We start from the raw sequence: 22,402 nt of genomic DNA on the forward strand, positions 1-22,402 counted from the left end.
GCCTGATCTGCCTTTTTTTCTTCCTAGAGCCAACTCACTTGGAGAACTTGAGTTCCCCCAACCTGACTTCTTCCCTTATGGCTTGTGGACTACACCTTACAAGGTTTTTTGTGAAGCTTAAATAAGAACACATGTGGAAAGTATTTTGAAACTTGCCAGACGTATATGGCTGGCAGCTATTGTCAGTTTTTCCATGAAAAGCGTCTTTTAGAAGTTAGAGGGTTTTCTCTGGCTATGAAAAAGATTTGTTATTAGAGTTTGTCTCCAGTATGAAGACAGGAGCTATTATCAATGTGGTTTGTAGTTGACTGCTGGTAAGTAAAAATTTGCAATAACTTATGAAGGAAATATATAACATGACCCTTAATATTCATATTCAGTTTGCAAGTTTCAAGAAGGCAGACCTGAACGTTCAGGATCAAGCCCTGATGTTGAACTTTCATCAGGGTCCCTAGGTGAAAAAGTAGGAAAAGAATACCTGTAGGCAAAAGACCCTGGCTCAAACTCTTTTTACATTCCTTCGATGCTTGGGCAGGCCTGTCGGTATTTTGGACAGGAATAAGGGTCAATCAACAAAAAGGGTCTTACTATGTGCCAGCCACCTGTGTTACAATCATGTTTCTTCAGGCTCCTTCTCAGGGAGTCTCCATTATACCTCCTCTGTATTGCTAAAAGTCTTCTGACCCTGAGAATGTGCCACATGACTACTCTGTCATCTTCTTAGTCACTCCCTTGGTTATTCTGCCAGTCTGGCTTGAGCCACTCATCAGGTCTTGCTTCCTGAGCTTTTCAGGAACCTCAGTATAATAGGCACATGGTCTAAACTTAAGGAGGGCAAATCTTAGCAGACATTTCCAAATGCGGCAAACAAAAGAAAACAAAACCCCCAAACCGTTGAGCCATTACATGAAAGCAATAGCCCTTCAGAGCTGACATTTTCAACCTTGCTTATTATGGTAAGTAGATACTAAGAGGTAAAGTGATTTGACCAGGAACCTATCCCACACGTCAAAGGTTAGGTCACTGCTACAGTGCACAGGAGAGATGGTGATATGATTGAATAGATCTGGTAAAAATAATCGGGTGGTGGCGGCAAGCAGCCTTGACTCCTCCCCCCTGCATTTTTCTTCTGTATCTTTTTTTAAAAATAGTCGTATTTCTGAGACAAAGGCAACTCAACCTAACTCAGTATTTCCTGGAATTGTCGGATACTAAGAATTGCCGAAGCGTATTTGTTAGACACATTGCCCGGGCCCTCTATCTATAGGTCTAGGACAGGACCTGGGAATGTGTATTTTACAGTCACCGTGAGCGCTTCTTACAAGTTAGGGCGTTTTAATAAAAAGGGTTCAAATTTTAAGTTAAAAGAAAACAAATTAGGGTGTTTTAATAAAAGTAATTCAAGATAACGTTTTACGGCAACATCCACCCCCCACCATGTAAAAAAAACTTGCCCTTGGTATGCCAAAGTAGCTGCCTTATATAGAAATGTCCTTTTTTCGTTCCTTGTTCCTTATGTCTTAATTGTTACCGTCCCTAACATACAGCTCCGGTCCCAGCGCGGAGCCGGTTCTACTGGAGCGGGGCGGGTCCTGGGCCACGTCCCTGTCCAGCCTTCAGCTGCAGGTTCCGTGCCGCGCTCCCATTGGCTGGAAGTTCCCTCCTCCGGAGCCCGAGCTGCTCCTACTCGCCACGCCAGCCCAGCCGACTCCGGACCGCCCTGGGGGCGGGGCCGAAAGGACGGGGCGGGGCCTCGTGGCGTTGGGGGCAACCAGGTGGCCTATGGCGCCTGAGGGAGTCCCACGCCTCGCACAGCGAGGCCGGGCCGGGGCCGGGCCAATCCGGGCGACTGGGCGGGCGAATGCGGGGCCTGGCCGGCTGGGCCCGGAATGCTGGGGGTGGGGGACAATGGGCCAGTTCCTGGTGCGTCACGGGGAAGTTCCTTAAAGGGGAAGTGAGCGGGGCTACGAGGCGGACGTGGGGTGCGGTGGTCGGCGGGGAAGGTCCCCAGCGTTTTAAAATAATGCCCGCGGCGCCCGCGCGACCATGCAATGGCGAGCGCTCGTCCTGGGGCTGGTGCTCCTCCGGCTTGGCCTCCATGGAGTGCTGTGGCTTGTCTTCGGGCTGGGGCCCAGCATGGGCTTCTACCAGCGCTTCCCGCTCAGCTTCGGCTTCCACCGCCTGAGGGGCTCCGACGGCCCCGCGTCTCTTGCCTCGGGGCCCGCGGGCAGGCCGGGGACGCCTGGGGGGCCGTCGTGGCTGCAGCCGCCGGTTCCCGCGGCGGCGGCGGCGGCGGCGGCAGCGTCTGCGGGGCGGCGGCGGGCTCCGCGGCGGCCAGGGCCGGGTGTGTGTGGCCCGGCCCACTGGGGCTACGTGCTGGGCGGCCGGGACCGCGGCCGGGACGAGTACGAGAAGCGCTACAGTGGTGCCTTCCCGCCTCAGCTGCGCGCACAGATGCGCGACCTGGCGCGAGGCATGTTCGTCTTCGGCTACGACAATTACATGGCGCACGCCTTTCCCCAGGACGAGCTCAACCCCATCCACTGCCGCGGCCGAGGGCCGGACCGCGGGGACCCGTGAGTACCCCGCGCCGGCCGGACGCCCGGGACCGCTCACCGCACGCACTTCCTTCCGACCCCGGGGGTGGGTGCTGCCGTCCGTTCTCCGGGTCCCCCTAAGGGTGCCGGGGTGTTTAGGGTGATGGGGGCTTGGGGGTAAGTGGAAGGGCCGATGTCTGCCCTCTGTCCTGATTCTTCCGGAATCCGAGTTACTGGACTGCTGTCTGCGCAATCTCTTTTACAGATGGGAAAACTGAGGCTCAGAGAACAGAGGGCACAGTAGCAGTACCAAGGGGTGACTTGGGGGGACCTTAAACTCCCATCTTCAACCCTTTCTCCAGGTGAACATAAAATCAAGATGAAATCCCTTGTAAATGTAGCTTCAGAACTAGCCCTTACCTTCCCCCACCTAGCCTACTCCCCACTTTTCTGTATAGAAATATATAAATTCAGAAGTTGATCCCGGGAAGGGACTTCTAAAGCCAGGCAGTGAATCTGAGGCAGAGCAGGGCTACAATCTTTCTCCTTCATCACAGAGGCTGCTTTTTAGGCTGAGGATGGTTAGGTGGAAGGGAGGGAGGCTGTGAGGCCTACATTTGGGTTCCTGATGCTCAGGATGGGATTCCTTTGCCTTACTGTAGGGTCTGTCCTGCAGGTTCTCCCCGGTCTGGTGGCAGGGCTGTCAGGAAAGGTGGACCAGTCCTGTCCTTGGATCAGGCTTGTTTGCAGAGTGAGCTTCAAGGGTCATTGCTGTTGACTTCAGAGTCCAAGAGGACAGCACACCCAGCTGAGGACCTCCTGGCTGGAGGGAACCGGTGTGCTCTGACTGACCCTGATGGCTGGATAGGTGACTGTCTTCCCCTGGGTTCCTCCTCTCAGGCGGGAGTGGAGGAGTCCGTTGCTTGGCCCCTTTTGACAGTGAGCCCTGTGTTTTCCTTCACCTGGTGAAAAGCAGCAAAGGCCACTTCTCAGGTTCTAAAAAGGAAGCCCATAGAGTAAAGGAGGCAGAAGAGCTTTAAAAATGGTTTTATTATCTACAAACTCATGTCATAAATTTCAATTTGAGAGCATGAGGGCACAGGGCAGGTTAACTTAAAAGGACTGGGTCTTTCTAAAATTGTAGGAAACTGTTGAGGTACTTTTCGTGTTTCACTTTACGTGTAAAGGTTGATATAGTTTAAATGTATAACTGGCCATATGTATAAATATATTTTCAATCAATTTTTTTGAGAAAAATTTTTATTAAATTTTGGAAAAAATTACTGGGCCTTTTCATATTGTATGAAATTGAGTTGTTTTCCCTAATTAGCTTAACTATACCAGACTTTATACCCATGTGTTTTCTTTCTTTCTTTTTTTTTTTTTGTCTTTTTGCCTTTTTGCCTTTTCTAGGGCCTCTCCCGCAGCACCAGGTGTTTTCTTTTGATCTCAGTTTTTTGGGGAAAAAAGTTAAAATTAAAAAAAAAAAAAAAAAGCCTAAAATCCCACCAGGCAGTTATTTTTAATTTATTTTTCCTGCCAACTCCTGCCCAGATGCCTGCACACTTTTAATGTAGTTGAAATCAAAGTGTGTGTACGTATTTCGGATCTTAATTTTATTTTCTCACCAGTGCTCATGGTACTGCAAGAGCAAACACACTGAGTTGTTCTCCCTCACAGATTTTTTTCTCAGGCTTCCTTTTATGGCATAGACCTAAGGAGAACCATTTAAGGAGGACTTGTGATAACACTTTCTATTGAGAATATGATGGTCTGGGAGTGAGTTTATGACATTTTAATGCTTTTCCTAATAAACTTTGAGAACTCTCTGCAGAGTTGGAGCCTCCCTCCAGCAGGGTGAGGTGGCCCTGGCTAGCTTGCTGGGGCCCTGTGGTAGTTGCTGGTGGGGCTTTGCTTCAGGATGATGACTGCTGAGGTGTGGTTTGGTTTGACTGTTAAGTGACAATCTTGGTAAGTTGAGGTCAGGGTGCTTTGAGCAGATATGCTGCTGTTGGAAAGTTGGAAGTGGAAAGACTGAGGCGATGCATTTGGAAAGGGTTGTGCCCACAGGTAATAATCACCCTTGTGGCTGGTAAACCTTGGTGTCTTTCAGAAGGTAAAAGAACTCTGGGGTTATAGCAGCCTTGACTAGATCCTCATAGTGGCCACTTGAAAAGACTGGAAAGTTAATTTTTCTTGCTCCTTTTCCTTTAACTTAATTCCTCTCAGACTTCAGTATTTTCAAGGCAAGTTTAGAACCAGAGTTTTGTCATTCTGGCACACTTACGTCCCCTGAAATAAGCAACCAGTAATGAAAATTCTTTCAGATATTTATTTATTTATTTCGCTTCTTTGGGCTGCACCCACTGCATATGGAGGTTCCCAGGCTAGGGGTCCAATTGGAGTTACAACTGCAGGTCTATACCACAGCCATAGCAACTTGAGGGGATCCATGCCACATCTGCAACCTACACCAGAGCTTATGGCAATGCCAGATCCTTAATCCACTGAGTGAGGAGGCCAGGGATCCAACCCAAATCCTCAGGGATCCTAGTCGGGTTTAACTGCTGAGCCATGAAGGGAACTCCTCAGATACTTATTTTAATCAAAGGTATTCTAATGATGGTTATCAAGTGTATTTCAGTGATTTGTTTGAAAAACCAGAGTGGCATGACCATAAGAATATTAGGTGAAAGGTACACAAGCAAAATATAAGCACTAAACTTGTGTGTCTTTTCTTTGTAGTCACATTTACTTGAGGCTTCTCTTGCCTCTTTTGTTTGACTGGAGGTAAGATAAGGAGTATTTACATGAAGTAGATAAAACCTGAGCACATTTTAAAAATAGCAAATCTTTCTGCCCAGCTTTATATCACTATGCAAATTCTGTTCCTTTCACATCCCCAATTTGGGTTGGAGGATCGAAATTCAAAAGTTTCTTCAAGTAAATTTGGATGTTAACATTTTGCAATCTTGTGAATAATATTAGTTCAGACCTTGGGCGCATGATCCTTCTTTGCTTTCTCCCCAGCCATATTGTTCTTCAGACAAAAAAGCAAATCAAACCAAATAGATATTGGCCTCCAGAAGGACTCCTACGCACCCCTAGTTTTACATGGCCTCCGCTGCATTCCTCTTTCTGAAATCCTCACCTCCTTCACGGTCAGGCTCAAGCCTTTTTCCATGACACCTTTGAGGTGTTTGAAGATAATTGTCCTTGTCTACTCTGTTCTCCTTTTAGTTCCTTTCCTCTGAGTTGCTGTTTTGCATTTTGACATTGACTGAGAATTGAGTACTGTTGTGTGCTTTCCTTCTTTTCCCTTTGTCTTGTCTCCCCAGATTATCAATTCCTTGAACACAGGGACTACTTCTTATATTACCTTTCTGCCTACGCAGCACCAGATAGATTTCTGAACAGTTGTGACAGATTAAGTATATGTGGGAATTTTTTTTTTAACACATAGGTTTAATTTTGCACATGTTACTTTACCATTAGGTTAGCTGCGTAATCAGAAATATTCTATCAGAGGCCATAGTTCTTTCCAACTTCTCTGTTTTGAGGTGAAAAGAACTTTACAAATTCATAGTGGGGTGAATGTCATGAACAGTCACACATGGTGAATTAAGTGGAGCGTCTTCATGGTTCAGCAGCTGGTTGTGTGGAAATATGGGCACTTTTGAGCCTTGCCTTGTACTGAAAGATTGAGTTCTTGGCTTGAGGCACTTAGAAGGGATCAGGTAAGGCTGGCCGTGGATCCAGATCTGCATGGGACAAATGCACAGTCTCACCTGCGTGGTGGGCTGGCATGTGTGGAATCATGATAATTTGATACTGTTAAATAGGGTTTTGTGGAGTCTACTTCTTCCTCCCTTCCCCTCCCCACATTTTTTTTTTCCTTTTCTGCACATTTTGAAAGAGTATGTAGCAATTATCTGGTAGAAGAGAATTAAGTGATCTTTGAGTGCATTTGTCTGAGTTGGAGAGAAGAAACCACCACGGTTATTACAAATAGGCTCCCCCCCCACCCCCCGCTGCCGTGGCCACTCTTACAATCGTTCATTGTCAGCGACTGCTTGGATGTTCTATGGAGAAGCATTTAAAAACTGGATCCATTTTAGTTATAGCCTGAAAGGAAAAGCACGGTAAAATCTGGAAGGAGTGCAGTGATCCAAATTAGTCAGACATGCCAGGGCTGGTGCAGGTGGAGGGTGACATGCCACAGATGAGGGTGTTACCCAGGGGAGAGCCGTTACATGTGCTTCACTTGCCATCTAGCTGCATGCTGAATGATGGGAGTTCCCGTTGTGGCTCTGTGGTTAACGAATCCGACTAGGAACCATGAGGTTATGGGTTTGATCCCTGCCCTTGCTCAGTGGGTTAAGGATCAGGCGTTGCCATGAGCTGTGGTGTAGGTTGCAGATGCGGCTCGGATCTGACATTGCTGTGGCTCTGGCATAGGCCGGCGGCTACAGCTCTGATTAGACCCCTAGCCTGGGAACCTCCATATGCTGCGGGAGCAGCCCAAGAAATGGCAAAAAGACAAAAAAAAAAAAAAAAAAAATGACAAGGTACCCATTTTCAGATAAGGAGGGTTTTTGGAGCCAGCTCTTGTTTCTGGGCAGCAGAGCAACATATATAAATATTTAAGGTCAACAGAATGTTCTTGAGTTGGCAGAATTGAGAATAAGGATTTCCCTTCTACTTCGACCTTCTCCTCTCCTCCAGCTTTCGACATCTCCTATATCCTTCCTGGCTGGCACTGCCTTTGAAGTGCTTATTTGAGCCCACAGCTCTTGCCTCTAGAGGACCTCTTGCAATCATATAAATGTATTTGGAAGAAATCAGCCACCCGAAGAAGCAGGTGCAGTTTTTCAGCCATGCAGTGTGCTGGCTTCACAGCCTGTGAGAGATGAAAGCTTTGGTTCCTAGATAGCCCCTTCTAGATAGCATGTTTCAAAAAACGCATCTCTGATTCTGCTTGCCTAGATTAAGTGGCATATCCAGCATAAAACAGAGGCTCAGGCAGGATCAGAGGACATAGGAGGTCTAGAGCAGAGCCAGCCATCAGGGACCCGGGAGTTACTGCCACAGGGAGGCAACCCATTAGAGACATCCAAGGAGTAAGTAAAGTGGTCTGGGGAATTGATGGAAGACATCATAATATTGGTGAATCTGGTGAAAACCAGGGCTTTTTCACTGGTCTTTCATGAACATTATCTTCAATCGTCATCCTCTTTCTCTTCTTACTTAGATCTTTTTCTTCTCCCTTACTTTCAAGTCTTTTTAAGCTTCTGCAGTTACTTGCTGGGTGTGTGGGAATGGGACAGAGGAATAACTGAACTGCCTAGAATTTGTCAAGCTGACTTTATTACTTTCACTCTTGATCTTTCCTCCCCTTTCCCAGATGTACTAGTGTCATCTTTGTCATTTTTAGTGTCATTTATTTATTTATCCTCATTTATCCTTATTGTAGTCCTGAGGTTGGTGTCTTAAGATTGTTTTGGAGTCGGAAATTGGTGTTGGTTGTGGGGCAGGAGGTGTGTGGCAGAAGCATTAATGCAGCTCCGATAAAGAGAAGTCCTGCCTTGGTTCATGTTAAAAAACAGCTCTTTAGTTTTGATGGAGCAGGAGGGGATCCTTGGGGTGAGATGTTAGTGAAAAAAAAGAAAGGGAATAAAGCAAATAATTTATTACCCCCACCCACAGGACAGATGAGTGATATTGAGACTGTAACTGAGGTATTTATTTGCTTCTTTTTGTGTGTAATCTGCTGGAGTGTCTGGTTTCTGAAGTTTTATTTGCAGGTCATGTGACAAGGCTCTCCTTTTTCATTCCTAACGATTTCGAAATCAGAGCTTTTTGAAGCTGGACGGAGAGATCATTTGTGGTGATAAAACAGAATCTCAGAGAGGGCAGTGACTCTTGTTCCCGTCCCCTGGCTTCCTGTTTCCGTGTTCTTTCCACCATAGTATAAGTGTGCATGTGTCTGCTATCCTGTGACACTACAGAAACCATCACTTGTGAGGTAGAAGCACCATCACCATACTAATCCATCCACAATAATCCCTGAATAAACAAGAGGTTCCAACAATTTTAGTTTCTGATGGTTGTTTAGTTTTATTATCTTTTTTCTCTTTTGAAGTAAAGTGCCTTTGTTTAATTTTAATTTTCCTTGTTTTTCAGTTCAAATTTGAACATCAATGATGTCCTTGGGAATTATTCATTGACTCTTGTTGATGCATTGGATACACTTGCAGTTAAGTGTTCAGCTTTGTTATTATTTTTAAACATTAATTAAGATAAGGTATTTTTGAGTTAATTAACATTAATTTTCCTCCAGGAATGAGAGTTCCAGGAAGCTTAATACTCAAAATGTATTCATAGCTCTGATAGCTTTTGTTTATTTTAATGAGCTTAATGCTGGGAGCAAAAAAAGTGTCGGAGGTTAAAAGAGGGGAAGTGTGATTTCCCTAAAAAAAGGGAGAAGAAAGTATTTTTGTTTTGGGAGAAGCTGTTTTTCTCCCAGCTTCCCACTATTTCATTCCTTAAAGGAACCAGTGTACAGTTACTCTAGTTAAGATTTGAGAAGTACAAGATAAGTCATCAGGATCTTAAGGCCTTCACAGGACAAGATCCCCTGAAACGTCAGCTGGGTCCTGGCATCCCAAGAGCGAGAGCGAATCTGAGCCCTGGCCCCCCACCTCTGCACAGAGACCCTCTCTGTTAACAGCCTCCTTTTATTTGCTTTCCGTGTTTTGTGGACACCCCCCTTCCAGCCTTGGGCTGCCAACTCAGGGACCACCTTTACCTCCTCATCTCTTGGTTCCCTCAAGGCCTCCAGAGACCTTGGAACAGATTTTTAGAAGCGCACTTTAGAAAGCAGTAAAGCCCTGTGGAGGGTACCTGTTACCAGACTGCCATGTGTGCTTGCTCTGCTTCCTGACTTTTTGCTCTAGAATCCAGCAAGGGGACTCAGTTCCACATAGCGTTTAAAAGTTTTCTGAGTAAATAAGATTTTACTACCTCTGCTCCCCTTCATTGCCCAGCCAGCCTTTACCAGTAGAAAATTTTTACTCTCATCAATGTCAATCCTCCATTTTCTTTCCTTAAAAAGAATTTAAAGCTGTCCAGAATTAGAATTGGGTGATGCTATTTCAAGCTTGCACTATGAATGAGCAGGATCTTGTTAGTAGTAGAACTGCTGGAACTTGAGAGGTCTGTCTACATCCTCCTAGGCTGGTCAAATAGGAAATCCGGGGTTTCATCCTGCCAGTTGCAAGGCAGTTAAAGTTTCCCAATATCTCCTGCTGAAGTTATTGCTGCTCCATTTTTGAGTTATCCACCATCACTGATCAGAATGTGCCCAGACATGTATGTTCACCCTAATTACACTTGTTGAAGGTGGCAGAGGCTGACTCAGCCTGCAAGTGTTGCTTTAAACAAAGTCCCAGGACTCATAGATAGCTTATGAAAGCTGGTCTTTTCTCCCTGAGCTCTGTCTTTTTGCTGTATTGTGTCTGTTTATCCCCCTGCCATGCTCATTAAATACAGAGACCTTGTCTCTGTTAATCACTGCTCTCTCTCCACACCTAATGGTGTCTGATACTTAGTAGGAGTGCAATTATATGTCAGGAAAATGAATTTCTACTAATCTGAATTTCCCAACACAGATTCCAAGGGTAAATTCCCTGAAAGAAGAATTCTGTTCCAAATGAACTGGAGAAATTTTCCAAGTCTGTGATCTTATTGGAGAGCCACAGTATACACCATCATTTTAAAGGCTCTGAGAAATTCTACAGTAGAGAAACCCATTTAACTCTTCTGTCCAATCCAGCTTTTCTTAAGTGAATGATTTCATAGCCTCATTACTCTCTTCTGTTCCTGTCTAAAATGGTAAATTACAACACGTAATTGAAAGTTGTTGGCTTCTTTCACCACCCCCCACGTGATTTAGACCATATTAGCACCTGCAGCTGCTAACAGATATTGCTGCTGGTGAACATCTGTAAGGAAACAACCCCATCTCTGTGGTTTTCATTGCAGAATATCCGGTCTTTAAAGTATACTTCAGGCTTATTTTTCAGGTGTCACTTCTGTTGAGGTTTCCCTTTTCTTTTGCTAACATTTTAAACAAACTTTAACGGGTGTGTTTTGGAAACATTTGGACCATAGCAATCCCTTGACCATTTGATGCAACTTGCAGCGTGATTGCATAATCCTTTAAAAAGAAAGATCTGAAAGCCAGAAAAGAAATGTCTGTACTTTTTCTGCATGTTACAGCAAAATAACAATGAGGGGGGTGAAAAGAAAAAAAAAATGCACAAGACCAATAAATACTAGGAAATAAGACATACCTGAAAGAAGTAGTGTCTGAATGGAATTGTTTTTTCTAGTTTTCATGTGTGTCCTTATGATGTCATTACAGTCCCAGAATTGTCATGAAATTTTGAATAGCATGAAAGCATTTCAGTTCAGTGTTAAGTATCAAATTTTACACCCAATTTGCACTTCATATAGGAGAGAGAAGCTTAGAATACCTTATCCACGCACCCAAAATAGAAATCATAATTCTAGATCACTTTTTACAAAGGACGTAGAGTTGATTATGTCTATGTTTTGATTGTCCTGAATGTCATTAGTTTTATGCTGTTATGCTCTAAAAGATAACACCACTGTTTCTCAAATTGTTCAGATATCTGGGTAACAAGTCACAAGTCGGTTTCCCAGATGTTTTGGTCTCCTGGGAGCCAAGCGCCGAAGCTGTCCAGTTACTTGAGGAGCAGCAAAGTTATGTTTTTTGTTTGTTCAGTTTGGGGGCTTATTTTTACTCATTTCAGTAATTTCAGGAACTATAATGCCTTGCATGCTAAATAAGATCAGGTTGAAGTTGAGGGAGAGTGGAGTGGGATCAATGAGGAGTGCTAATGATCTTATGAAGAATTATTTTCCCAGTTTCGCCATTTGGAGTTAGGACTCTTGAGTTGTTGGAAATGGACTTGATGTCTGTCCCAGAACATATTTTAAGAGATAACTGTGCTTTTCTGCCTTTTGTGTTTCTGTTCCCACAAATGGTAAAACCACACATTAGAGACACTCAGATGAAGTGGCCTACCTCCCTGCCATCATGTAGCCTCAGTTTCACTTCAGGCTGTGGTAATGGTTTGTGTTCCTCTTTTTAAAGATAATGGGAAATTCATCCGAGTTCCAGAAAGCAGTCAAGTTAGTGATCAACACAGTTTCATTTGACAAAGATTCCACCGTCCAAGTCTTTGAAGCCACAATAAGGTAAAAGAGTACCTAAAACGGATTGAAGCCTTCTTTTATGTGTGTAAGGAGAAAATTCCTGTGAGGGTCCACCAGCCACGAGGTCCAGGTCGAGGGTCCAAGCCTGTGATAGCCTACCACCTATGATAGACCACTGCTGAGCATTTGGGTCTACTCGCTCCTCATGTGTCTTTCTTCCTCCCTCCCTCCCTCTAACGTGCTGGGCCCTTGTGTTATATCTTGCCCTTTTGGTTTGCTAGATTGTGACTGTTTTCCTTTTCCATTTAAACTTTTTGGAAATTGTATCACCATATAACTTTGCAGATGTAACACTTCTTTAAAACTAAAGTTATGAAAATATTCTGAAAAAATATCATGATCCACTTTGGATCATTGGAATGGGACATGAATTCATGGTTGTTCAGGGATGGAGATCGAAGCTGGTGGCCCCTACCTCTGAGTCAGTCATCTTCTTTTTCTTCTCTTTCTCACCTCGCCTCTCTGCCTGAAGTTGGAGAATTTCCTGTTGCTTGGCAGCCAGAACTACAAAAGTTGCTTAGTATTTGTTGTCTTGCTCTTTTCTGTTTCTCATACAGCTAAGTTTTTCCTTCCAAGTCAGAAACCAAGAGTAGTTTATTAATACTAAGAGGTGATATTTATTCTGAGAATGAGTAGCACGCTCCCTTCCGATGAGATGATGAAGATTACCAAACATAGTTATTACTTTAAGTGGGATTATTCTCAGTAGCCTCAGATGAATGGTTCGCTTTCTCGCTGTGGTTCGCCAACAGCTGATGGCTTACTATTAGGGCAGAGAGAACTTCAGGGGTATATTCAGTTCTGTCCCTCTGATTTCAGATAGTGCTAGGTCCCTGGGGAATGTGAGCCTGCTTCTGTCATTCTGAACTGGATTGTACACATTTACAGTCGACATGATTTTATTATTTTTTTGTTCTTCCTCTTATTAGGGTCCTGGGAAGCCTTCTCTCTGCCCACAGAATAATAACTGACTCCAAGCAGCCCTTTGGTGACATGACGATTAAGGATTATGACAATGAGCTGTTGCATATGGCCCATGACCTGGCCGTGAGGCTCCTCCCTGCCTTTGAAAACACCAAGACAGGCATCCCCTACCCTCGGGTAGGTAGACTGCCTCACCACCTTCCTGAGGGAAAATGCTTTGTTGATGAATTTATTGGGGGTCAGGAGTGGGGCTGATGTGGAAGAGGAAAGCCATGTCCTTGAGAGAAGAATTTGGACCTAAATATGATATAAATAGTTTTTAATTCATTCATCATTTACTGAACACTTGCTGTGTGCTGGGCATACAGCGACATATTTGACTTCATTCTTTCCCTTAAGGAAATTATGTTCCCGGGCTCAGTATTCTTCCTTCCTTCCTTCCTTCCTTCTTTCTTTCTTTCTTTCTTTCTTCCTTCCTTCCTTCCTTCCTTTCTTCCTTCCTTCCTTTCTTTCTTCCTTTCTTTCTTCCTTTCTTTCTTTCTTCCTTCCTTCCTTCCTTTCTTTCTTCCTTTCTTTCTTTCTTCCTTCCTTTCTTCCTTTCTTCCTTTCTTCCTTTCTTTCTTTCTTCCTTTCTTTCTTCCTTTCTTTCTTTCTTTCTTTCTTTCTTTCTTTCTTTCTTCCTTTCTTCCTTTCTTCCTTTCTTCCTTTCTTCCTTTCTTTCTTCCTTTCTTTCTTCCTTTCTTTCTTCCTTCCTTCCTTTCTTCCTTCCTTCCTTCCTTCCTTCCTTCCTTCCTTCCTTTTTTTCCAGGCTCAGTATTCTTAAGTCCTTTTGCATGTGGCATTTATATCCAATGCTACCAAACAGTGGCGGGAATTTATTTTCATTTCTGACTTGGGTCCATTTCCCAACACTTTCACATGTACATATATTGTAAGAGCTCAGTGAATGTTCTTAAAAACGCTTCGAGGAGTTCCCGTCGTGGCGCAGTGGTTAACGAATCCGACTAGGAACCATGAGGTTGCGGGTTTGATCCCTGGCCTTGCTCAGTAGGTTAAGGATCCAGCGTTGCCGTGAGCTGTGGTGTAGGTTGCAGACGTGACTCAGATCCCGAGTTGCTGTGGCTCTGGTGTAGGCCGGTGGCTACAGCTCAGATTCGACCCCTAGGCTGGGAACATCCATATGCTGCGGAAGCGGCCCTAGAAAAGGCAAAAAGACAAAACAAACAAACAAACAAAAAAAAAACACTTCGAGTGGATCTTTCAAATAAAGCCTGCACACACCAGCAAATTAGCTTCAGATTTAAATGCAAGATCTGGTAAGAGATTCTATCTTTGTGGCATTAGATTTGCTGAGCCCAGAACTCCTCTGGGAATTGAGTCAGCCTTTAGGTAACCAGTAGATAATTGCCTTACCACCCAGCCTCAGTGATGAAACAGGCTGTTACATACTCACTCATTCTTTCCCGGTTTGAGATTTGTTTCTGTTTGCTGAGCAGGAGTGAGTTCATAGCAGCTCACTTAAGATTTCTAAGTGATTCCACAGCTTGCCTTTGTTCCTAATGCCAAAGCCTGGTGCTGTGTAACCATGAAGAGAACCTGCTGAAAAGAGGCAGATTAGTGAGTAGTGTTATAATGATTCCCCTAGGACTTATTCTTGTTAATAACACAAGGCTCTGCTGTTGGTATTGTCTCGTTTGTGTCTTTTAAACTTACTGCTATATTCATCTCGATGTAAAGTGGGAGGCAGTGAGACTCACACTGCAGGAAGCCTGATTATTAGTGGAGTGTGGTAGCTGTGACCTGGCCTTCTAGCCCCGTGGGTTCCTTGAATTTTGCCACAAGTTCTTTGTCTCTTCCTGTCCCCAGGTGAATCTAAAGACTGGTGTTCCTCCTGACAGCAATAATGAGACATGCACGGCCGGTGCTGGTTCCCTCCTGGTGGAGTTTGGCATTCTGAGCCGACTGCTGGGGGATTCCACGTTCGAGTGGGTGGCCAGGCGAGCAGTGAAAGCTCTTTGGAACCTGCGGAGCAATGACACAGGATTGTTAGGTATGGGCACCTGTCAGGCCCTTGGGACTGCACGCATTGCCCCTTTTCTCTCCATCTCTCTGGAACTCTCCCTCCTCTCCACTGCTCCTTTTTTGTACCACTGACTCTGAAAATTGACAACTCAGAATGGCCCTTGGTGTCAGCTGCATCTAATTTCTCTATTGGGACTTTTTGCTTAGAGTGAGGCTGTAAGGCTTGATGGGACAGAAGGTCTTTTGCTATTTGAGGACTCCCTTCTGATATGATCTCTGGGCATATTTTGCTTGGAAATAATTGCTAATGGGAATGCTACAAAGAGCACTGTCTCTGAGGTAGATTATATTGCTTTAGTAGAAGGTTCCAAATAGAGGGATCTAGAGGTACTGGCAGAGTGGCTTTGTCTTTTTAAAAAATCTCAGCATGGAGTAGTAGGTTGAAAGCCCAGATTAAACCTGTACTAGATATTGTTTCGTTTTGTTTTTCTTGAGAATTTTGGGTTAAGATGTTATTTAAAAGTTACAGAAAATTTAAAACACATATGGAAGTAGGAGGAAGTATAATGAACCTTTATGTACTCATCATTTACCTTCAATAATTATCTGTATTTTGCCAATTCAAGACATTATTTATTTATTTTTACCTTTTTCAGGGCTGCATATGGAGGTTCCCAGGCTAGGGGTTGAATCAGAGCTGTTGTTGCTGGCCTAGCCACAGCCACAGCCACAGCCACGCCACATCCAAGCCACATCTGCAACCTATACCACAGCTCATGGCAAAGCCAGATCCTTAACCCACTGAGCAAGGCCAGGGATTGAACCTGCGTCCTCATGGATACTACTAGTCAGATTCGTTTCTACTGAGCCATGTTGGGACCTCCTCAGATGTTATTTTAAAATAGATTTTGCCTCTTGTTTGTCTTACATTGAAAAAAAACTTTTTCCCCATTTCATGGGAACTGGATTGCTGGCCTTGGAGACATAGAATGTCATTGCAAAAGCACTGCTTTTTAAAAGTGATCTTTTTTTTTTCTGTCTTTGGTCTTTTTAGGGCCGCACCTGCGGCATGTGGAGGTTTCCAGGCTAGGGTTCCAATTGGAGCTATAGCCACCAGCCTACGCCACAACCACAGCCACAGCAATGCCAGATCTGAGCCGCATCTGCCACCTTTACCACAGCTCAAGGCAACACTGGATCCTTAACCCATTGAGTGAGACCAGGGGTTGAAACTGCAACCTCATGGTTCCTAATCGGATTTGTTTCCACTGCACCATGACGAGAACTTCTAAAAGTGATTTTTGATTATTCCTTAAGTTCTTAAATTTGTTTACAAAATTGTATTTATCAATAACAGTGGGAATAAAATAGTTGCCCCATTGGTCACCCCATCATCAATATCACCCCAAATTGTCAACTTTAAAATTTCCATAAGCCCTTGCAGCCTGGTGTTTGCATCTTTTGTAACCTTTCAAATTATAATATAAATATTTTATTCTGCCTTAATGTTTGGCAAGTCACGAAGGTGTTTCAAATTGTTATCTTGTTTTCATAGCTAGTGTCTTTAAAAATCTACATGACAGTCCATTAACTCTTCTTCTGATGTTGGACTTTTGGATTGTTTCTCTCTCTTTTTTTTTTCCATTTTATACATAATACAAATCATGTGGTTCATAATTCTCTGAGGAACAACACTCCTGGATTTTGAAACGCATTGGGTATCTGGAAAAGCACAATGGCAGACAGACGGGTTTTTCTTTTGAATTCAGTGTTTTCCCCATTTTTGTGTCAGTGGTTAAACACTGTATATTTCAAAAGATCTCCTGACTGTTCAGGGTGCTGATAGGACTGATCCCAGTTGTGAGGGCCACTCAGTCAGTCTTTCTCTTCTTCCCTGTGAGGGACAAAGGTGCTGAGGAGCACTGAGGCTGAAGTAGAAGAGGCCTCCACTTCTCCGCTTCCCTATTCCCCCAGTCCCAGATGCCCCCTGACTGGGACCTGAGGAGCTTTGCTTGTTTTCACAGGCAATGTTGTCAACATTCAGACGGGCCATTGGGTTGGAAAGCAGAGTGGCTTGGGTGCCGGACTGGACTCCTTCTATGAATACCTCTTGAAATCTTACATTCTCTTTGGAGAAAAAGAAGATCTAGAAATGTTTAATGCTGCATATCAGAGTATTCAGAACTACTTAAGAAGAGGGTATGCTTCCTCAACATCTCTTTTATTGCCCTGCAAAGAAAATAGAATGTACCATGAAATGTTCATATTTTTCTCAACATAAATTCACAGGGTCTCTTGGTCTCTTTTTTCATTTTACCGCCTCCTAGTTGTTTGTTGGGCATTTAGGGGTGAAGAGGTATATTAGCTACTTACTGCTGCCTAACAAATTACTCTGGATGTAGTGGCTTAAAACTGGCTTAACACCCAGTTTCTGAGTGGAAACCAGGAGCAGGGTCTCTCTTGAGGTTGTCCACAGCTACTGATGGGGGCCGCAGCCATGTCACAGCTCAGTTGGGGCAGGATGGTCCCCTTCCAGGCTTGGCTGGAGGCTGGAGGTCTCAGTTCTGTGCCATGTGGGCCTCTGTAGGCATCTGGCTTCCCCAGAATGAGCAATCTGAGAGAGAGGTCAGAATGAATGCCCTAGTCTCAGAATAACAAACACCACTTCTGCCTGACTTTGGTCACATAGACCAAGGCTGATGTGGTATGGGAGGGGACTGATAAGGATGTGACAGCCAGGAGGCAGGGGTCACTGGGGGCCACCTGGAGACTGACTGCCACAAGAAGTGACACATCCCTTTGTTTCACCATGGGGCTTTGCAGATACAGCTGTGATATAGCACAGTTATTTGGGTTCTTTTCACTTCCCAAAGAACTGTTTTGATTAGCCTTTATACTTGATGAGAGAAAGGACAATTACCACATTTCCCTCCTCTGATTTATTTAAAACAGCATTATTTGCTGCTTGTCCATTTGCAATCAGCTGCCCTTCGAAGCTGCAGTGGTTTCTATCCTGATTCCCCCTCTCTCTTCCCTGGGTCTTCTCTTGTGTACCTGTGTATATTTCTTTGCTGATGCAAGTGACAGCTACTTAATTGCCTGCATGGTAAGATTGTCTTGGAACCATTTCCACCTTCACTCATGCAAGTGCTGTGTTTTTAGTAAGAGGCTCCTTGGCCAGAGTTCAGTTCTTTATTCTTCTTAAAGCCCCAATATAAATTGAATAGTAATACCTGAGCATCTTGCTCTATTGTGTTCCTCCAGGCCCAAGGTGCAGGGTTTTATTAAAGAAGAGACTTTTTTTGGGGGTGCAGAAATAGCCAGGTTTCCTTACTTAGGTCAAATCTGGCCTGTGCTGTATACCAAATTATGTGGAAGTATTTTCAAGCCTGAGTGTTAAAGTGCTTTCTGCAAAATGCAGTGAATTCCTGGTGTTGCCATGGCTGAGTTTAGAACTTTTATTCCATGGTAGATGTCCTCTTTATGCTAGAGTCTCATAGTGACTGGTAGAGGCAGTCTGTCTCCAAAGGTTTAAAGAGTGAGGAGAAAAGGTTAATGTTGATTCCATTTACGTGAGACTGCCAGAGGCTGCTGGAGGGACGGAGCTGGAATTCTGTTGTGGGTGTGGGTCTTCTTTCCCTTTGATGTCTCTGTTTGGCTCTGCTTGGATCCTCAGTCGGGAAGCCTGTAATGAAGGAGAAGGGGACCCGCCACTCTACGTCAATGTGAACATGTTCAGTGGGCAGCTGATGAACACATGGATTGACTCTCTGCAGGCCTTCTTCCCCGGACTGCAGGTATTTTGCAATCACATTTGCTGAGAAAAAGCAGTCATTAGAAAAGGCTCCCCTGCCCTCCTTTTCTTTTTATGCTACCAGAACATTTTCTGGCTCCTTCTGATTTGGGATGTTAATAGCATAATATATCACCATTGTTCCTTTTGAAAATTACTCCATAAATATGTGCAAAGCCATGCTCAGAAAGTGACTATGTGTGATTTTTGGCTGATCCATCTATCAGTTGCCCGACTTTGTCTATGGATACACTGAACCTCCTGTTCTGTGCAGTTCAGATGAATTTGGCATTGATGGCCAGATTGGGGGAAGAGGGGTGGTGTCTGTCTGGGATGCAACTTTTGGGTTGGTTTCATCTCCAGTCATGTTGGTGGGTCAGATAAACGGTGGGTAGAGGGGGCAGCCCAGGGCCTCTGTGTCAGGTCTCAATATTCTGAGAAAAGTATCTTAGCCTGGTGACCACGCTTCTCCTTAGGTTCTGATAGGCGATGTGGAAGATGCCATCTGCCTGCATGCCTTTTACTATGCCATATGGAAGCGCTACGGGGCCCTCCCCGAGAGGTACAACTGGCAGCTGCAGGCCCCTGACGTGCTTTTCTACCCGCTGAGACCAGAGCTGGTGGAGTCTACTTATCTCCTATACCAGGTACTAGAATTGGCTAAAGTTGTGTGAGTTTAAGTATTGGGGAGACCTGTAGTAGTTGGTTCTTAGCACAATTGCTGCCCAGTGGGGAATTGTGCTGTTTCACAGTGACACTATTGGAGCCATCGCCTGCTCAGAGTCTCATTAGTGCCGAGTGGCCATCACAGTTCCACAGGACGGGGGAAGGTATCTGTCATCATGTATGTTTTTAAGCTACATCCTGCAAAGCCAAATCGTATCTTTACTGGAGGGCTTGTTTCTCATATCCTTAAACAGCTAAGAGGAGGATTTGGTATTCACTGTCTTCCAAAGTTTATTTGACCAAAGAACTCTTTGGGGATGGTTTTTTTTTGTACTCGTGTGCTATGGGACCTTGGTCTGTGTAAATTATTCAGACAAAAAAGTTCTTTTTCTTAGTTGGAAAGGGAATCATCTGGGTTTCGTCTGAACATCTATTTTTGTTTGGTTCTTAAAAAAAAAAAAATTTAGTGTTCATTTTTTGTGAAATTACTTGAATGCCAGAGGGAATCTCACTTGAACTGTGAGAAGTCCTCTCTCCCACAGTTTAAGGCAGTTATTTATACATGCATCCATACCAAAAGCTGTCAGCCATTCACAGATACCTCGGCAGGAGCTGCTCGCTTTGCAATATGCAGGCCCTGCATGCACTCAGCAGACCTGCAACAGGTGTGTATAGTGGGCAAGCTTATTTTTATGATCTCTGGTAGTAAGATTAGTACTGTAATATAGATTTATTTAATCATTTTTTAATATTGAACCTCTGACATCTGCTTCTGAAATGGGGAGAAATCTTACAAAAATGCTGGTTGACCCCATGCTTAAAGAAAGACCTTGTGAGTTTTAGGTAGCCTCTCAGGAGTGGGAGGAGATGGCCTCGGCCTCCCTGAGCTCAGCATAGAGTCAGGCCACTTATGCTCTGAGGAGGATGTGCTGCTGCTGCCCAAGTTCTCCTCTGAAACTTGTGTCTGTTGCCTTTGAGTTTCTTCTTTCTTTCTTTTTTTTTTAAGGGCTGCACCTGAGGCATATGGAAGCTCCCTGGCTAGGGGTTGAATTGGAGCTACACCTGCCGGCCTATATCACAGCCACAGCAACACAGGATCCAAGCCATGTCTGTGACCTACACCACAGCTCACGGCAACACCAGTTCCTTAACCACTGAGTGAGGCCAGGGATTGAACGCGCATCCTCATGGATCCTAGTGAGATTGATTTCCGCCGCACCACCATCGGGACTCCTGCCTTTGGGTTTATGCCTCTGTATCTCTTGCTACATCTTTCCTCTTGCAGCTTCTTCCTCACATTGACTGTTTTCTTAGAATCCAGAAAAATCTTTGGCTTTCTATCTTTGCCTTCTGAAGCCACTCTGTTCGCTTAATCCAAAGACAGCTAACCTTGTGGGCCTTTGCTTTTGCTGCTGCAGGTTGGAACTGGGTACAAATTGTAGATGATCCCTGACTTTCAGACTGTTTTGGGGTAAAAGTCTCATCTTCCCAGAGAAATTTTTTTCCCCTCACAAAGCAATCTATGAGCATGTGACAGAAGAGGAAATACCCTAGTTACTGAGTTCTTGGGGCAATTAGAGCAAAGCTTGTGGAGGCCTCTTCAGGTCTTTTGAGAGTAGTCTTGTTTCCTAGCCCTGCTTCATAAGCTGTAGGTGGAATGGTGCAGAGTCCTGTTTCTCTGTGCCTGAAGCTTAAGTTTCTAGCGCTCTGAGGCAAGATAGAGGCTGGGTTTGTTCTCAGATATGGGACTGTCAGTGAGGCACTGTTTCATTTTTGATTGGGGTGGGCCTCAGGAGAGCCAAAGATGGGGTGTCTTGTTACCCTGGAGCATGTTTTGGTCTCTATTAAATAGATTGAAGGTGCACTTTGAAGTGAACCTAGTGAGCGCCTTGGTCCTTTAACATTCGCCACCTTTCACGATGAAGTGAACCAGTCTGTGCCTTCCCTTGGCCAGTGACTCATCTCTTCAGGAAATTCCTGCAGTCACCACTATGTTTGCTGATGGTGTGTTTTCCAGGCCCTTGCTGGATCACATTCTCTCATGTTCTCTCTAGGCAACCAAGAATCCCTTCTACCTCCACGTAGGAATGGATATTCTGCAGAGTCTGGAAAAGTACACAAAAGCCAAGTTAGTTTTCTAAGTTCCTTCCTTTTTTCTCTTGGCCACCTTTGACTTATTTTGAGTTGTTCTAGGGAAATGTTGTTCTATTTTGCATTTTAATTTCTACAGCAGGTCATTAATGTTAATTTTGTAGGGAAATCACTTGTTTTTGGTGTAGTAGAACCTTTCCATTATAGTGGGAACCAAAAAAGAAAAATGTTTTTCACTGTTATCCCTGTAAGGTTCTTGCAGATTATATGGTTCTTTTTAAGTAATGTATTTCCATGTGCAGAGAGAATCACAATCAGCATTTAAGTACATAGGCTTATACTTTTTGATATATTCATGTGTGTGTGTGTATAATGTATGTATATATAAAAAACTTCATATTTCAGTTTTGTCACCTACTTTTTTCACCTAGAATAATATTGTAAGTACTTTCCTACAAAATACTATTTTCGACTATCCATATATGGTAAGTCCATTTACAAGTATTGGGACATAAAATTTAAATCATTCAGTTTGAATTTGCTACCAGTCATTTTCTTGGTGTTGTGTTACGTTTTTGGCAAATACTCTCCACTCCTCACCCCCTTCTCCTATCATTAATGTGATGATTTGGCAGCCACACCACTTTTTAATGAATTTGTAGGCAATCTAGGCTAAAAAAGACAGCCCTTAAACCTGCTGTAATTAGTTTTTCATGTGGTATTTGGTTATTCTATTAGTAGACTGCTCAGCTTCTTAAATTAACAAGCAGGTGGAGAGGAGCAGAGGCAAGGCTCACTGGACAGTTGTCTTGCAGGTGTGGGTATGCTACATTGCATCACGTCATCGACAAATCCAAGGAGGACCGGATGGAGAGCTTCTTTCTCAGTGAGACCTGCAAATATTTGTATCTGGTATGTGTGCTGTAGGGTCACTCCAGAGTACTGCCAGTGGTACTGTTGAAAGCCAGAACTTCCTTCTGCCTTTCATCCGACATAACTTCCTGGGCCCTTGGACTGGACCTTGTGCAGAGACATAGCACTCTCAGAGCAAAGGTGTATTGCTATC

At 44.2% G+C, this 22,402-nt stretch overlaps 1 protein-coding gene across 4 annotated transcripts in view; it reads left to right on the forward strand.

Moving 5' to 3' along the window:
- Nucleotides 1-1,970: 1,970 nt before the first annotated feature.
- Nucleotides 1,971-22,402, forward strand: part of EDEM1 (ER degradation enhancing alpha-mannosidase like protein 1) — a 28,557-nt gene continuing 8,125 nt past the window's right edge. Inside the window, exons 1-11 of one of the 4 annotated variants that reach the window (XM_084989225.1) lie at nt 1,971-2,054; nt 2,524-2,576; nt 8,721-8,793; nt 11,719-11,822; nt 12,770-12,941; nt 14,631-14,814; nt 16,811-16,985; nt 18,463-18,583; nt 19,056-19,226; nt 21,300-21,373; nt 22,152-22,248. In XM_084989225.1, the coding sequence (XP_084845351.1) occupies nt 2,052-2,054; nt 2,524-2,576; nt 8,721-8,793; nt 11,719-11,822; nt 12,770-12,941; nt 14,631-14,814; nt 16,811-16,985; nt 18,463-18,583; nt 19,056-19,226; nt 21,300-21,373; nt 22,152-22,248 (1,227 nt within the window). In that variant the 5' untranslated portion in view covers nt 1,971-2,051. Of the gene's footprint in view, nt 2,577-2,853; nt 2,900-8,720; nt 8,794-11,718; nt 11,823-12,769; nt 12,942-14,630; nt 14,815-16,810; nt 16,986-18,462; nt 18,584-19,055; nt 19,227-21,299; nt 21,374-22,151; nt 22,249-22,402 lie in introns of those variants that run through there. The other 3 variants (XM_021069285.2, XM_084989226.1, XM_021069286.2) reach the window with 3 other exon arrangements.

Source organism: Sus scrofa, chromosome 13 (genome assembly GCF_054392235.1).
Source record: "Sus scrofa isolate SSC_HxYL_T2T_F1_AM1 chromosome 13, Sscrofa_HxYL_maternal_Yorkshire_Landrace_v2.0, whole genome shotgun sequence".
In the NCBI taxonomy this organism is placed as follows: domain Eukaryota; kingdom Metazoa; phylum Chordata; class Mammalia; order Artiodactyla; family Suidae; genus Sus; species Sus scrofa.